The 17039-nt window shown below is 37.2% G+C and overlaps 1 protein-coding gene across 5 annotated transcripts in view; it reads left to right on the forward strand.

Annotated features, from left to right (window-relative positions):
* The window catches only part of KIAA0232, a 65676-nt gene that overhangs the window by 35598 nt on the left and 13039 nt on the right, over window positions 1-17039 (forward strand). For 2 of the 5 annotated variants that reach the window (XM_082281927.1, XM_082281926.1), the window contains exons 4-6: window positions 10636-10702; window positions 12059-12140; window positions 13424-16721. In XM_082281927.1, coding sequence (XP_082138053.1) covers window positions 10636-10702; window positions 12059-12140; window positions 13424-16721 — 3447 coding nt within the window. Of the gene's footprint in view, window positions 1-8517; window positions 8621-10635; window positions 10703-12058; window positions 12141-13423; window positions 16722-17039 lie in introns of those variants that run through there. The other 3 variants (XM_082281928.1, XM_082281930.1, XM_082281929.1) reach the window with 3 other exon arrangements.

The following is a 17039-nucleotide window of genomic DNA, read 5'->3' on the forward strand; positions in this document are numbered from 1 at the left end:
GTTGTCAGATGAGGTAGATGTGTTCATGAGGATGTTTTCTTTTTGCAAGTGGCCTGATAAATTGTCCACATGGGCAGTTATAGAGCTTTTTTACAGTTTTGCTGTCCTTCTGTAATCCCTTTTTCAAAGTAGGTGGATACAGAAATGCCAATCTGCTCACATGGATATGGAACACTTGCTCTTCCAGCCTAACCTCTTCTTTCACCCTTAGTATTGGAGCAAAGCAAGCAAGTTTGAGCCCCTTTATTGGGAGTAATTGGAAAAAAAAGTCTTGGTGTATTTCAACTTAAATATATTTAAATAAAATTGTATTTAAGTGAAGTGATTTTAGGGTTTACCCTATGTACATCTGTAGACAGAGTATGTATACACATGTGTATACAGGCACACACAAACAAACACACACAAAAGAGCCAAAACAAGGGAGACAATTCAGTGAAGACTTTGGGATTTTGCAACCTGATCTATTTTAGAGACAAAAGTGTGCAAAGGATGAAGAGGTAATGAGGATCAGTAGTAACTTTCCTAACTCTCATAGGAAATTACAGAGATCCGGGTAATGTAATTTTTAATTTTGCATTTAATTATTTAAACCAATAATGTGTTGAGAAATGGTAGTCAGTCTGCCTCCTCCTCCTAACAGTAATCAAAAGCCTTAAAATCGGGTGATCGCTTCAAAAAGGTGCTTGATGGAGAGAGGAAGTTGTAAAATGGATTATATGAAAATTGGCTTGATAGCAGTAAGTACTTTTTGTCAGACTTTCATTTAGTGGTTGAAACAAATATTTTGAAACCACCTCTTGTAGATTTTCATTTCCACAGTATTCATTCTTAGGGTGTACTTCATTTGGTAGCTTAGTTTTGCTTGAATTCAGTTTTTCCTCTCTTATTAAAAAGAGTAATGCTGTAAAACACTAATCTGAGACAAAAATCCAAGGTTCTAGTTTTAATTTCATGGTCCTGAAAACAAACATTTAACTTCAAGAAGCCTACAATTTGGTGTTTATTTCTAAAACATTTCCTACATCATGGAGATTGACGAGTCAGAGAACCTGCTCTGCCTCACTGTGTCTTTGCACCTGTTGTGGACTAAGTGTGTTTGTGAGAGGAGGCCTGATTTTAACAGATTCCATCTGGTATATGCAAGAATGCAAATTGTTAATGTATGTTCTGAGGACAGTATATTTTGTGTGACAAGCATTTTGGTGTCTCAAATTGTCTATATTCGTATGAATGAGTCTTTGGCTGCAGATGGTCTTGCAGTCATGAGCAGAGGCAACGTAAGTACATCGCAACTTGCCAGAAAAAGGAAACAGAATGATGGTGAGAAGAACTTTTAAGCCAAGTACTTTAATCTAGCAATCAATTGCTATTCTTACTGTAGTTCTAAAGTTTATTTTTTCTGAAACACTTGAATAAATAGCAGTTTAAAGACATGCTGAAGAATTGCTCAAGTTTTAAAAAGCTTGTTAATATTGACCTTGAGTAGAGATTTCATCTTAATTTTTATCCTGCTGAAGTCTGGAAGAAATTTTAAAATGTTGGTTTGCAGTTAACTGGTCATGTAGGGATATCCATTCTAATGAAATGTTGAGTAAAAAAAACTAATGTTTAGGACTGGGGAATATTTATATAAAAGTCCTCTGATGAAAATAAGAAATTTTATCCTTAAATTACTGCCTCAAATTTTAAAAACAGCTGATCTGTCAAAATTAAATAACTTGATGTTTAGTTTTGTTGTTGTTGTTGTTTGTAATTCCTATCTGAAACACAGATCAGTTTGTTCATGTGCAATTTGAGATTTTTTTTTCTTTTTTTAAAACCTCCTAATTCTGACAGTCTAAATTATTTTGTATTTGAATAATGAAACTTGTCATTACTTGTCTTGTTACTGTCAGTAAAAAGACAAAAAGCAGTATATTTGAGACTCAGAAATTTATTAAATAAGAGTTTAGAAATTCATGTGTGTTACTTTTTACAAGGTGGATACTGTGAACAAGGTTGGAATTGCTTATGGAGACTGATACATGTAAGACTTTTGAATAGGTGTATTTCCCAGGAATAATATTGAAATTACTTATGTGCCTGTCCATTGGTCTTAAATCCAAGCTTAATTAGCTTTTACCTGATGACTTTTCTGCTAAAATTTGCACTGCTCAATAGAGTGAGCAGGTCTCCAGCTGTGCTATTGCGGTTGCTATGGAGTGCAGTTAATTCACTGGACACTTGCAGTGTGACACGTGAAGCTGCACTCCAAGATGGTGCCAGAGTTTCAGTTAAAGCAGTGGCTGTGTCCTTCTGATGAAATGTGTGAGGGCTTTTTAAGAATGAGGAGACAGCCTCCTGTGGATTTTACTTTCAGCGTTGATGAAACCAGTGCTCCAAGACTCTTTCCTTCTCCCAGTGTAGGTGTCCACTTTGCCTAAGCTGTTCCACAGCACATCCTGAGACATTCCTAGTGTCTAATGCTGCTGATCTCCCAAGGCCTGTCATAATGGGGTTCAGGCAGTGTGGTCCATTCTGAACTAACCAAGCTCTCAAAGTCTTCTAACTGCCACATGAAACCGTGTGCAACATGTTAAAGCAAGAGCTAGTCTTGGTTGATAGATTCCGTGATGAATTTTGAAAGAGAACTGCTCTAATGTATTTGACAAGAACACACATCCCACTGTTCTAAGAAATTACTGCTTGGGGGTAGCATGGAAACATAATTGGTGAAACTTCGTAACAGTAATTTCTTTTAAATGTAGTCAGGTGTGGGCATGCTAACAGCATAGAGCACTGGCTTTGCTTACTTTGAGTTATGACCGGGGAATAGAACTCTTCTGATACTTGTGTTATCATGCAGGAGCACACAGAGGAACAAGTGGGGCTCTAGTGAAAAATTTTTGCTAAAAATTTTAATGGTAATTTTATTCTCAAATGTGCCTTGCTTTCAGCACAGACTTGAGATGTGTCTAAAATAAGATTTTGTTGACATTTTCTTAGCATTTGTCATCTTTCTTACTCGAAGTGCAGAACTGTCAAACTTTCATAGAATCATAGAATCCTAGAATGGTTTGGGTTGGAAGGAACCTTAAAGATCATTTCTCTCCAACCTCCTGCCGTGGGTAGGGACACCTCCCACTAGACCAGTTTCCTCACAGCCCCATCCAACCTGGCCTTGAACATTAGCAGGCGTGGGGCATCCATGCAGTTACTACAGTTCTGCACATAAACCTTATTTGTAGAAATAATCTCCTGATCAGGCCAAATGAATCAATTGGTTATGATTGCATATCTGAGCATGTTTTTATTGATGGGTTACTCTGGCCAACTATTGCTGTCTCCAGAGATTATGGTATCTGTATGCCAGTTTAGACCAAGGCACTGTCACATCATCTGCCTTGCACTTTGCAATAGCGATAGGCAAGAACTGAGGGAAAAGGACTTCTGGAGTTTATAGCAAGAACTGTCTTTCTTTCTAAGTAGAATGGCGCCTTAACTAGATGATTTAAAATTCATTTTAATCACTGATTTATTCCTGCTGTTCCCTGCTTCTCTAACATAACCTAATATTAATTAGATAATACACACTGACCACTACACTGGGATACCGGAGAATCAGGTTGTAAACATTAGACGGTTTCGTAAGTGATTTAAATTACAGATCTATGTATAATTAGAAGTGACATGAACAAGAGTGTTAATGTAAAGATACGGGACAGCAGAAGAATGAATCAAGTTGTGTAAAAGCCATCTTAACAAATCAGAAAGGTGAAGTGCATGTTGAAAAGTTTCAATTTATCAAAGTAAAAAAATGAAGTTAAGGTTCCAAAATAGCCTTAATGGTTCTTGAAGCATATATCCTGACTAGCTTAGTAGTAAGCATTTCTATGTGTCTGAGGATGATTGTTCAGAGTCCTTTACCAGAAAATGCCAAAAACACTTCAAAAATTCAATGAATGTTCTCTTTCTTTTGGTTCGTGTCCAGTTGTCCTTATGGAAGGGGATATACTAGCTGTTTCCAGAACATGCAGTGTTATTTAGGAAAGAATTTTAAAAATAACTTCAGATACCATATACAAAATGAAAGTCATTTGTCTTGCCAAGGTAACCATCACAGAATAAATTAATTACAATAAATCAATTCCTTTTTCTTTATGACTTTGGCATTAAACAGATATTCATAGTTCCACATATCTGATTTGTCATGTTACTGAAACCACTTTGCTGTCTGTAATAGTAACATTAATTGAAGTTGACAAAAGTTTTAATTATTCCAATTTTTGTATGTGTTTTCTCAATATAGAAAATGTACATAGTGAACTGGAGAAATTCCTTGTGGGAGCTTAGTCTACACAAAAGTTGCTTCATAACATTAAATATTTCCCGTAGTAGAGATGACTGTCTTGGAGGCTGAAAGTAGGTGTTCAGTGTGATTGAAAGTTATTTCACCTTGTATGTACTTCCCATGAAAATGGGGGCAAACTGGGGCAAGGCAGATCTGTCCTCGCAGCAGCTTCTCTGATAAGCCTGGGACAGAAGGGAAGTTGGTGTATGCATTTCTTGGAGGGAGGAGCAGCACAGACTTTCAGGCACACAGGTGTGCCAGGAAAATGCCAGAGGAGCTGGTTACAGAGCTCTCCTGAATAATGCCTTGTGTTCCATCACAGAGCAGTGTTATTAGATTATAATTTTCCTTAATGTAGAGCAATAATTTTCACAAAAAATTTGAGATGGGGGTCCATTATGAATTCTTATCATACACAGAACCAAACTTGAATGAACCTGGCAGAGCACCTGCTGAGGAAAATTCAAGTGTCCTTTCTGCATTTCACTTGGTGCAGAAAAGAGGTTTTGCGTAATTGGTGGGAACTCACTTTAAAAGTTTCTGCCATTTCAATGATAATACAGATAAGAACATTTTAGCATGGGCAAGATGAAGTACTGTGATTAAGTGAAATCTCACAGCAGCACTGCTTACATAGATAGCAAGTCTGTTGTGGCTTTGAAGTCAGCATGTTTGTTTATATGTGATGAATAATAATCAGGAAGAATAGTTTCTAGTGAGGAATTATCCTTTCTTGGGGGGATAACATCTATTTCAGTGTAGCCTGCTATGGGAGGGAGCTAAAAGAATTAAGTTGTAAATAACAGAAGTCAGATTAGCTGCTCTAGTAACCTACATTTAGGGATAGCATGTTTATTTGAAGTTAATTTGAGCTGGCAGATGATCTCTTTTATCTAGAATTAGTAAATAACACGTGCTGTTTATCTGTCTCTCTCTTAGAAGGTGGTGTGTGATGTGGTGAATTACAGCTCTGAAATCTGAGCCTGATCTTAGCTATTTGCTAGATACGTAATTTACCTTTCCTAATGTTGTTTTAATACCAAAGACAGGATTAAGAGAGTTTCAAGGAAGTATTTTTATTTCCTTGTTGGAGAGCTATTGCTCTCATATTTCTTAAAATGGCTTGGATTTATGTGATATTAAGGCAGTTTGCTTGGAAATTAATATTCTGAGGTCACACATTTATTGAAGATTACTTTGGATCAAGTATTCATGAGCCCCAAAAAGAGAAGTTAATAAATAGAATTTGTTTTTCTGACTGGTCCAGTATCTTTGTGATAAATCATTGCATATTCAAATAAACAGATAAAGATTTGTGTTCTTGCTGCTAAAGGGTCAAAAACATTTACAAGTACATACTCTTAAGTGTTTCTTAGTGTCATCTACCTTACTATGATAATGCAAGCTGGAACCTTATTTTAATCCTTTGAACTCACCTGGATTGAACACCCCAGGGAAGCTGCTATTTTAATGGATTGAGATTTATTTATTCATATATTCACATAGTGCTGATCTTGGGCCAAGATTATTTTTTAGTCTGTCTTGAGCACCTCTTGTGAGAGTACTTGTAATCAGATGAATTATACTGTGTCAAAATGTTAAAAAATGAAAACCTAGACTTTCTCTCATCATCCTACAAAATACAGAAATAGATGTGTGGTTGCGGTGAATCACATTTTGTGCCTTACTCAGTTCACGTGGCTTAACAGCTGATTCATATAGAAAAGCTATCTAATCCTGCACTTGGTGACCAGAGACATGCTAACAAAACAGTCTTGGTACAGTCAGAATACCATCTTCTCTGGAGAGCCCGATGGCCTGTAAAATCAATGATTTGAAACTATGAATATATTGATTTACTTTAATTTCTAGATTGTTTGAACTTGTATTTTGTGAAATACTCTGTCAATATTCTCTAGTTTATCCTGTTTCAGCAGGGGTTTGGACTAGACGATCTCCAGAGGTACTTTCCAACCTAGACTGTTGTGTATGTTTGGGAAAAGGATTTGTTTTGAAAGTGAAAGATAGAAAGCTCTCAAAACCCTAATAACGAATGAGTGATTATTTTAATTGTTCAGGTAAAAGGAATTGTCATGCTTTTGCTTTTCAAAAAGATTGAAGAGGAGCAAGGACCTTTCTCCATACCTTACAGGCCTGAAGTAACAAGCCATATTTAGTAAATATTTACACTGCACAGTTCAAAGCTTCTGGAGGAGGCTTTTAACTTATGTTAGACAAGGAGCAAAAAACCTGAACCTGCCAAAAACCTAAGCCCAAACAACATCTCCCCAAAACAACACTTCCCTTGGAGTTGTACATTCTGATGGAATTTTTCAGTTTCTGTGTATATATTCATGGTCTGTTGGATGTGGAAATCTCATTCTAACTACTGGCTATCAGAATTTAATTTTCCTTTGTTTTGTCCAGAAGGCTTGGCTATTGCATATGTACAGATCTGCAGAACAAAGTAAATGTTTGCATGGCATTTTTTTGTCAGAAATATGAGACCCATAACCAGATATCATTACTGGGTGATGGGAAGAGGTGAAAGCTCAGTGAAAATGAAAAATTTACTGAACAGTCCTCTTCTCAGTTCTGTAGTATAACTATGTGAAATAATAACAGTGCTGTTTGCGATGAAATTCAGGAAAAACTTCTTAAATTTTCTGGATGGTGGCTGTGCTATGCTTGTTTGTAACATTCAGAAGTAGCCTGCTAGCAGAGATGAATATCACTTAAGAATTCAGGTGATTTGCCAAGAATATGAGAGGAGCTAATGTTTCACAATTTCTTACTCAAAACTGTAAAAACATAGAAGCCAGTGCCCACTGTTAACATAGGCAACAGTTTTTAGTGAATTTCAGTTTGGTACACATAATACTGGGTTTTTCCATGGTTCATTTATAAATTTAACTGAATATTTTAAATTTATAAAAACATTTCAGAAGTAACTACACCTACTGTTTAATATCTTCTGGGAACATTTTCTGTAGCTATACAGAGGTGTGGATATACATATGAAAGCAATTGGATTGCTTCAGGCTAATGAGTTACCACTTGTCATCTCTGGCTGCTCTGCTTCCAAAACAGAATGTGTTCAAAAGGTCTTTGATTTAAGATTTGATATTATATATATGTGTGAGCCTATGTGTTTAGGGAGAAAAAAATCCAACCTCAAAAAAAAAAGTCAAAACTAACAAACATATTTACAAATATGTATAAAAATGTGAGTGAGCTTTGCTGTTTTGTTTTTTTTTTATTAATTTGGTCTCATTCTTCATTATGCAGAACTGCATTAATTAGGCTCTGAATAGGGTCATGGTGGTCACTAAGGAAGACAGTGGCTATTGGAGTCCTGTAACTCCAGCAGTCAGATTGACTGTTCTTGTTCATGCTGGGTGAGTTCAGAAGCTTAATTTATCTGTTAGCACCATCACTCCTATGCCAGTAACATAACACCTATCCTTTATGTAATCCTTCCCTTGCTGTAGCCAGCTGATAAAAAGCCAAAAAGAACAACTTTTGGTGAAACTGGATGTATTTTGAAGCAGGGGAAGGAAAGAGAAAAATGTTAAAAACAGTACAATAGAATAAAATGTGCTTGGTGTGCAGGAAATATTGTTATGCAGAATGAAAAATATTAATTAAAAAATTATGTGCTGCCCTTTGTAATTTGAGTGAGAGAAACAGGTTAGTAGAAATCTGGGACAGACAATTTTGAGTTTTAAGCCTTTCATGATGGAATTACAAAAGCAATCATAATTGGGCACTAAAACTTCCATATTTCAAAATGTTTGTAAGATGCTGCAGTATTTGTATTGTATGGGGTCTGTCTTTAAATTTGAACATAAGCAAAGTGCTTCAACCAGATCACCTAGTTTTGTTAGCTAGTTGTGTCCTATTGAACCAAGCCAGTGCCTGGAACGTGTTATTTTCAGGCCATGGGGTCGTTACAGCTACAAGGCATTAAGGTAAACAATAAAAAAAGCAACTAAATCTCATATTCCGAGAACACCAGTGTCATATTTGAAGTAACTGCCATGGCATTCGTTACATTAAGTCTGCAGCACGTTTTCATGTGCTGCAGTAAGAAGTTGAGCTGGGGATCCCCAGAGACCTGGTGTTCTGCACAGTGGGTCCCACCCCCCTTGTTTTAAAGTGAGCGCTGTCTCCTTCAGCGCCATGCAGGACAGCGGGCAGCGCGTCAGCTGACTCAAGTATTAGTTTCATGGTACAGGAGGAAATGAAGTGTTTGATTCCAAAAGTTTTCACTTCTTCGGTGCAATGGTAAGCATATTGTTGCTGGTTTGGGGGCATTTTTTTAGCATGATGCTATAATTAAGTTAAGGAAGTGAATCTGTATTCCTTGGAGTGTTTGCTACGGGTGTCTGTTTGATTAGACAGTTTTGGGAGTTAAGGAAAACCAAGGCCAGCTCCTCCTCTGTTGACCTTTTGGGGGTAGGAGGGGGGGAGTCAAGAGTGGCATATTAATGGATAAATTAAGTGGCATATATGTGGCAAATTATTACAACTACATAGCTTCATTCATATTACTGTCTTGCTTGGTTCTTGCTAAGTGATTTAATTTGTGCTGGTAAATTTACTGATACAGAAGATGCCTTCTGAAGTTTGATATTGCTAAGTCATCCTCAGTTAAGTATATGGCATAAAGGTTTATATTTAGCAGTTCAGTGCAGCAATACAGTTAGGAATAGAAAATTGCTTTCTTTCTCACTTGGCTGCAAATAATTTAAGTTTAGAGTTAGCATATAAATCATTGCTTCAGTGTATGATTTTTCAAGAGTTTTTGTGACAGTGAATTAAACAAGCTAGTCTGACTGTATAAATTAGTATTCTCTTTTTCATAATATTTTCTTGTTCTTTAGCAACATATATTCACATTTCTCAGCAATTTCTGGACAGTAATCAGGAGAGATGAGAAACTCTTAGATCTTGGAAAAATTGAATCTTTATACCACCATGGTCACACAGCAAATCAAACTCTTTTCTGTGCATTTCTGTAACTTGATATTTGATCGGCGTTACCTTCGGAGAGAAAACATGTCCCATAACTATATGCACAAATAAGATCATGTTAAATTCAGAAGATGAGATCATTTTCTTGGGGGTTTGTGTAAGTTTATCCAAGTGTAATTGGAACTAGATTTCCAACAATGGTGGAGTTGATATTGAGGAAACTGTGCACAGGATACAGTAAGCTGCATGGTCCTCCCTCATTACCGCTCCCAGCTGTAGGGTGATGTGCAGGGGACTTCTTGTATCCTCCCCACGAGTGCCAGATTGCTGTGTTTAGCTGTGATTCTAGCTCTGTTTGCTGTTATGGAAAGTGTGAAGTACAGTTCCTGAGCATCGAATTAACAAGAACACAAGTACCCATACAGTACCCACCTCACCTAGTTTTCCTTCCAACAGGAATGGTCATTTCAGGCTGTAGATTGGTGTTTAATATTTTGCTGATGGGAATTCAACTTTTTTCCATTGGAATATCATGGGTTTTTCCCCTATGGGTAATATATTGGACTGGTTTTTGTGTATGTTTATTTTCAGTATTTCAGTATTTATGTAGAGGAATAAAGGAGGAAAATAGAGGTTTATAGGGAATATGAAGTAGGTGTTTATTTTTTCCTCTGCTTTCCTGTGTTGTTGAGCTAGTAACACATTGTTTAAAAAGAAAAAATTACCTGGTTATGGTAAATTGGCAAGATTGTGGGCTGGGTTTTGTATATAGATACTGTGGAAGCATTTTCCTCTCCCTCTCTGTCACATATGTGTGTACGCCTTCCTACTGTTCTCCTTTCCACGTTCATGCCTGATTTTCTGTATCATTTTAGCAGTCCCTTCCCACAGGTATAAACTGTGCAGCCAAAAGGATCAGGCTTAACTTTTTGAAATGCATCTTAGTATTCAGTGGGTGATTGAACTTCTATCCTGAGACTCCTGGCTAAATCTGCAGCAATACCATGCAGTAAATGTGACATGCAGTGTTTGCAAAGCCTTGGATATCCTGTAATGCAACAATGTGACTTGTAGTTTGAAACCTCTCTGTGAATGTATCTTCATGTTTCATGGAATCATTTTGACCTCTAATTACATATTTATAGGATTGGATTTATACCTATAAATAATTTTGTTGATTTTTCATATATAGTTACTGTGCAAAAAGAACAATATGTCTGCTGAGATACGTGTACTGTATTGATATATTTCTATGAATTCTTTTTAGTAAGTTATATTTTCTATTTTTTTCTTTTTTTTTCCCATGTGGTTTTGTTGTCGTGCAGAGCTCTGGGATTGAAACATTAGTGGAGGAGCTTTGCTCCAAACTGAAAGACCTTCAGAGTAAGCAAGGTGAGGAAAAAAATGTTAAAACTTCCGAGGCCATGCATTGTATTTATCAACTGTGCAACATTCTGAGACAGGGGTGGGTGTGGGGGAGTAGGCTGTTATTTCATTAACTTTTAGTACAGGCCATGCAATTTTAAAGTATGTTTGAATAATTTCATTCAAACAATTTAAGCAATTTTGTGCTGATATGCTTTGTTTACCTTAGAAATAGCCACTTACAAATGGAGTTTTGTTCATGAAAAGCTGTAACTGTTCATAGCCAGCTATGCCTGCTTTTTTAGTAAATATTCCAAATTCAGCATCCCCCTCCCTACCAAAAGTAATGAAAATAAAGTAGGCTTAATTCTGTTCCTTTTGTGTATTGATGCTTGCAAAGAGTAGATATGCCTCAAAATAATTATGTGGAAACTATTCCTGTGAAAAGCATCCAGAACAGCCATCACTACTTAAAATTTCTGGGCTATAGGGGAATAATAATGGGCGCTTTATGACATCAAGCTTAGGGGAGGGAGCATAATGTAAACTTGTGTTATCTCCAGTGAAAGTTCATCACACATAAATGTTTGTACAGGGACACAGTAGCAGCCTTGGACACTTGAAGTGAAATTAATATGCTTATTGTGTAGTATAAGTAGCTGTAAATAAGAGATTACATTTACCTGCTTAAAGCATGATTTTACCTGTTTCCATTCCCTTTTTTTTTGTTTTTAAACTGTAATCATTAGTCAGCTCTTAGTATTTCATAATGCTGTGAACTTCTTCCTGAGCCAAGGAGATGCTGAGCATTTATTTTGAAAAAAATAAATTTAAAAAAATAGTATGTCTCACTTTTTTTATATTTTAAAGGTTTTAATATAAAGAATTAGAAAATTTTCAGAGTCACCTCTCACACAGGAAATATGCCTTTACATCCACTCAAAGCTCAGCAACTACTGGAAGGGTATTTCCTTTTAGTGAAACACATGAGAAGTTAGATGTGGCCAATGATAAAAACAGTTAAATAGTTGATTTTTTGAAGAAATATTTTTTGTGTCTGTAGCAGTGCAAGAATGAGATAAGGATTTGGATATGAAACAATTAAACATTTAGCAGGAATTCTCCTAGTGGGGCATTGCTATCCGTGTGGTTGCATGGAGCTGCTGGCCAGTCATGTTTGGTCAGATTTGCAGGACTGGACAACTGTGAAAAACTTGAATCTTGGGTGGTAATTTGTAATTTCTTTGTTATTTATAGTGTTTTATGGAAATTTTACTACTATTACAGTTACACATCCTGATGTTTTTTGTTAAATACTGTTACAAAGTACACTGGCTTTTTTGAATTTTTCTGTTAAGCGTTTGGAATTTTCTTCCAAAACAGAGGAGAAGATTCACAAAAAGTTAGAAGGCTCTTTGACTCCTGAGACTGATTTATCTCCCACAGCAAAGGATCAAGTAGAAATGTATGCATTTTTTTTCTTATTGTTATCTGAGACGCTTTTCTATTTTTGCTCCCATATTTTAACACGGTGAAGTTAACTTAGTGGGGAATCTGGAGTTTTGTGGAAATTAAGAAATACATTTATTTTCCTGCCATCTTCTTTTGTTAATCTTGTATATTTAAATATTAGCACTTGGTACCATGGGCTAGTTTAATTTCTGTCGAAGTCCTGACGGCTTTCATTTGACTATATACAGAACTCAAACCGTACTTTATTTTAGTTTCCTGAAGACTAAGTCAACCAGACAAAAACCTTTAAGACAGCATTAATTGACATGTAGATTTGCAGGGAGGGAATCAGCTGTTTCCTGGATTCAGAACTCACTGCTTTCTACTGCATAAATGGCAAAAAAATCTCTTAGAACCTTTAAACTCTTGATAACCAAAGTGATCTCCTAGTTACCAAGTACCTGAGTCCAGTGTTACTGAACTAGCCAGGAATTTTATCATTGACCTCTCTTGGAGATACAGCTGCTTCTGTATCTCTTAATAGTAGCAACAGCCTAGTAGAATTGTTACTAAACGGATGATCCATCTTCAGGGAACTAATTGGGCTAATGTGCATTTAACTTAATGGAGTCCAAATTTTTTTAATAGGTTTTCATTGAAATATATGTGATTCAGTATAAATCTCTCTACCACCAAACACATGCTACTTTAAATGTTGCAGAAAACCATATTTTAATCTTGTACCTCTTGCATAAAGTTGTTAAGCATCTTAAACTACTCAAAACCTAATCTTTTTTTAATAGCTTTTCCTTAATAACTGGATGATCAAACTGCAGAACTTAACAGATAGTGTCTCATTTCATAAACAAGAATTTTAAAAACTGAAATTCAGGACTGAACTAACTGAAATTCAGGACTTCCTCATTTATAATCTAAATCAAACACTTAAGAGGACTGTAGTGATTTGCCACATTGTCTAATAAACCTGGAACCACTGCTGTAAGCATCCACAATTTCTCTCTACAGTGATATTTAGCAGTCTCTGAAAAGGGAATTGTTTAACTTGTATGCAGTATATTGCTAAACATATATTAATGTAAGCACTTTTAAAACTCATTTTCATTTTCCCTTTGATAGCATTCAAACAGAGCAATGAGTGGCATGTGCATATGTAGTGCAAACTAGATTTTTAGCAATTAGACAGGTAGTGCTTTGCTGTGTTTTTAGTAATACTTTTTAATCTTAATGCTTATCTGAAGCTCTATGATCCAAATGTCTCTTTTGTTTTGCTTTCAGGTACTATGAAGCATTTCCTCCTCTTTCTGAAAAGCCAGTTTGCCTGCAGGAAATTATGACTGTATGGAATAAATCCAAAGTATGCTCTTACTCTAGCTCCTCATCTTCATCCACTGTTCCACCAACTAGCACGGATACATCTTCTCCAAAGGACTGCAACAGTGAAAGTGAAGTAACTAAAGACAGAAGTAATAAAGTATCTGCCACTGTACAGGAAAGAACCCAGCAGAAGAAGAGTAAAAACGAGAAAGAAAACAAGTTTAGTAACAACACTGTTGAAGAGAAGCCTGTTTTGTACAAAAAGCAAGTCCGACATAAGTCTGAGGGAAAGATGCGTCCCCGCTCCTGGTCGTCCGGATCCAGTGAGGCTGGCTCAAGTTCTAGTGGTAATCAAGGTGAATACAAGGCATCAATGAAATGTATTAAAGTAAGACACAAAACAAGAGAGGTTCGGAATAAAAAAGGGCGTAATGGGCAGAGCAGGCTGTCAGTGAAATCCAGTGAAAAGGCTGATAGAAAAGTCCACAGTGGAAGCAGCAGCAGCAGCAGCAGCGGGTCCATCAAACAACTGTGCAAAAGAGGTAAAAGGCCATTAAAAGAAATTGGAAGAAAAGAAGCTGGCGGTAGTGATGGAAAAGATTTATATTTAGACAGTAGAAATGAAAAGGAATATAAAGAAGAGCCCTTGTGGTATACTGAGCCGATTACGGAGTACTTTGTTCCTCTTAGCAGAAAAAGCAAGCTGGAGACTACATACCGCAACAGAGAAGATATATGTGGAGTAACATCAGAGGCTGTAGAAGAGTTGTCTGAATCAGTGCATGGTCTTTGTATTAGCAACAATAATATTCATAAAACATACCTCGCAGCAGGTACTTTCATCGATGGTCACTTTGTAGAAATGCCTGCAGTTCTAAATGAGGATATTGACCTCGCTGGGACCTCAATATGTTCTCAACCAGAGGACGACAAATATTTAGATGATGTTCATCTGTCCGAACTAACGCACTTCTATGAAGTGGATATTGATCAATCCATGTTGGATCCTGGTGCCTCAGATACGATGCAAGGGGAGAGTCGGATTTTAAATATGATTCGACAGAAGAGTAAAGAAAAAACTGATTTTGAGGCAGAATGTTGCATAGTGTTAGATGGAATGGAGTTGCAAGGGGAAAGTGCAATATGGACTGATTCGACCAGCTCTGTTGGTGCTGAAGGGTGGTTCTTGCAAGATCTTAGTAATTTAGCTCAATTTTGGGAGTGCTGTTCATCTTCTAGTTCTGGTGATGCAGATGGGGAAAGTTTTGGAGGAGATTCTCCGATTAGATTCTCCCCCATCCTAGACAGCACAATGCTTAATTCACACATGCTTGCTGGCAATCAAGAGCTCTTTTCAGATATTAATGAAGGGTCTGGTATAAACTCTTGTTTTTCAGTGTTTGAAGTGCAATGCAGTAACTCTGTTTTACCATTTTCTTTTGAAACACTCAACTTGGGAAATGAAAATGCAGATTCTAGTAGCACTGCTAATATTCTTGGGAAAACACAGTCTAGATTGCTAATATGGACCAAAAATAGTGCCTTTGATGAAAATGAACACTGTTCTAATCTTTCAACAAGAACCTGTAGTCCATGGTCACACTCGGAAGAAACACGTTCAGACAATGAGACTATAAATATTCCATATGAAGAATCCACGCAATTTAATGCAGAAGATATTAATTATGTAGTTCCTAGAGTGTCTTCGAATTATGTAGATGAAGAAATTCTAGATTTTCTGCCAGAAGAAACCTGCCAGCAACAAGCTAGAGGTTTAGGAGAAATGCCCACTTTGATTTTCAAAAAGAAATCTAAGCTAGAATCTGTCTGTGGTATTCAGCTAGAACAAAAAGCAGAAAGTAAAGACTATGACACTACACAAGGGTGTAGGGAAAGCAGTCCACATGGAGATGGCTACAGCTCAGGGGTTATTAAAGATATTTGGACAAATATGACAGACAGAAATTCTGCAGCGATGGTAGAAATAGAAGGAATAGAAGATGAATTGTTTTCAACGGATGTAAATAACTATTGCTGCTGTTTGGATACAGAAGCAAAAGTTGAAACCCTCCAGGAACCCAATAAAGCAGTGCAAAGATCAGAGTATCACCTTTGGGAAGGTCAAAAGGAGAATGTAGAGAAGAGAGCCTTTGTCTCAAATGATTTATCAAAAGTAGATGGTGGTGACTATACCACACCATCAAAACCCTGGGATGTTAACCAGGATAAAGAAAACTCATTTATACTTGGTGGTGTGTATGGGGAGCTCAAAACATTTAACAGTGATGGAGAATGGGCAGTGGTGCCACCTGGTCACTCAAAGGGGAGCTTACTGCAGTGTGCAGCTTCTGATGTGGTGACAATAGCTGGTACAGATGTTTTTATGACTCCAGGTAATAGCTTTGCTCCTGGCCACAGGCAATTATGGAGGCCGTTTGTATCATTTGAGCAGAATGAGCAATCAAAGAGTGGAGATAATGGATTAAATAAGGGTTTTTCTTTTATCTTCCATGAAGACTTACTGGGAGCTTGTGGTAATTTTCAAGTCGAAGAACCAGGGCTTGAATACTCATTCTCTTCCTTTGACCTGAACAATCCATTTTCACAAGTTCTTCATGTAGAGTGTTCATTTGAGCCAGAAGGAATCGCATCTTTCAGCCCTAGTTTTAAACCTAAGTCGATTCTGTGCTCTGATTCAGACAGTGAGGTTTTACACCCCAGGATATGTGGTGTTGATCGAACGCAGTACAGGGCTATACGGATTTCTCCGAGGACTCACTTTCGCCCAATTTCTGCATCTGAACTTTCTCCAGGTGGTGGAAGCGAGTCAGAATTTGAGTCAGAAAAAGATGAGGGAGGTATTGCTGTTCCTCCTCAAGTAGATGTATTTGAGGATCCACAAGCAGATCTCAAACCTCTGGAAGAAGATGCAGAAAAAGAAGGGCATTATTATGGAAAATCAGAGCTTGAATCTGGAAAATTCCTTCCCAGATTAAAAAAGTCTGGAATGGAGAAGAGTGCACAGACATCACTGGATTCCCAAGAAGAGTCGGCCGGGATGTTGCCAGTAGGAAACCAAGATCCCTGCTTAGAATGCAGTATGAAAGAATCTCTAGAAGGGAGAGTGGTGGAGAGCTCTAAAGTAAACTGCAGAATAGTGGAGCCACGTGAGGAGACTGGCAGGTTTTGCAGTTGTAAAGCAGGGTGTCATTTCCCCACGTATGAGGATAATCCTGTTTCTTCAGGAGAGCATGAAGAGGTATGTGGATATATAAAATTACAGAATTTGCAGCTGGCAGCTGATAACCAGCAGTTTGTCATGTGACAGTTTAGAGTAAATGTTTGTGATTGTATAGATCTCTAGAAAATACAGTTTTGTAGAGAAACTGGAGGTTCCATCTGAACATAAGAATAAACTTGCTTATTGTAAGGGTGACCGAGTGCTGGCGCTGGTTGCCCAGGAAGGTTGTAGAGTCTCCATCCTTGGAGATTTCAAAAGACATCTGGACAAGGTCCTGGGCAGCCTGCTCTACTGGGCCCAGCTTGAGCAGGGGGAGTTGGACATGATGACCTCCAG

The sequence above is a fragment of the Coloeus monedula genome (assembly GCF_965178545.1).
Source record: "Coloeus monedula genome assembly, chromosome: 5".
NCBI lineage: Eukaryota > Metazoa > Chordata > Aves > Passeriformes > Corvidae > Coloeus > Coloeus monedula.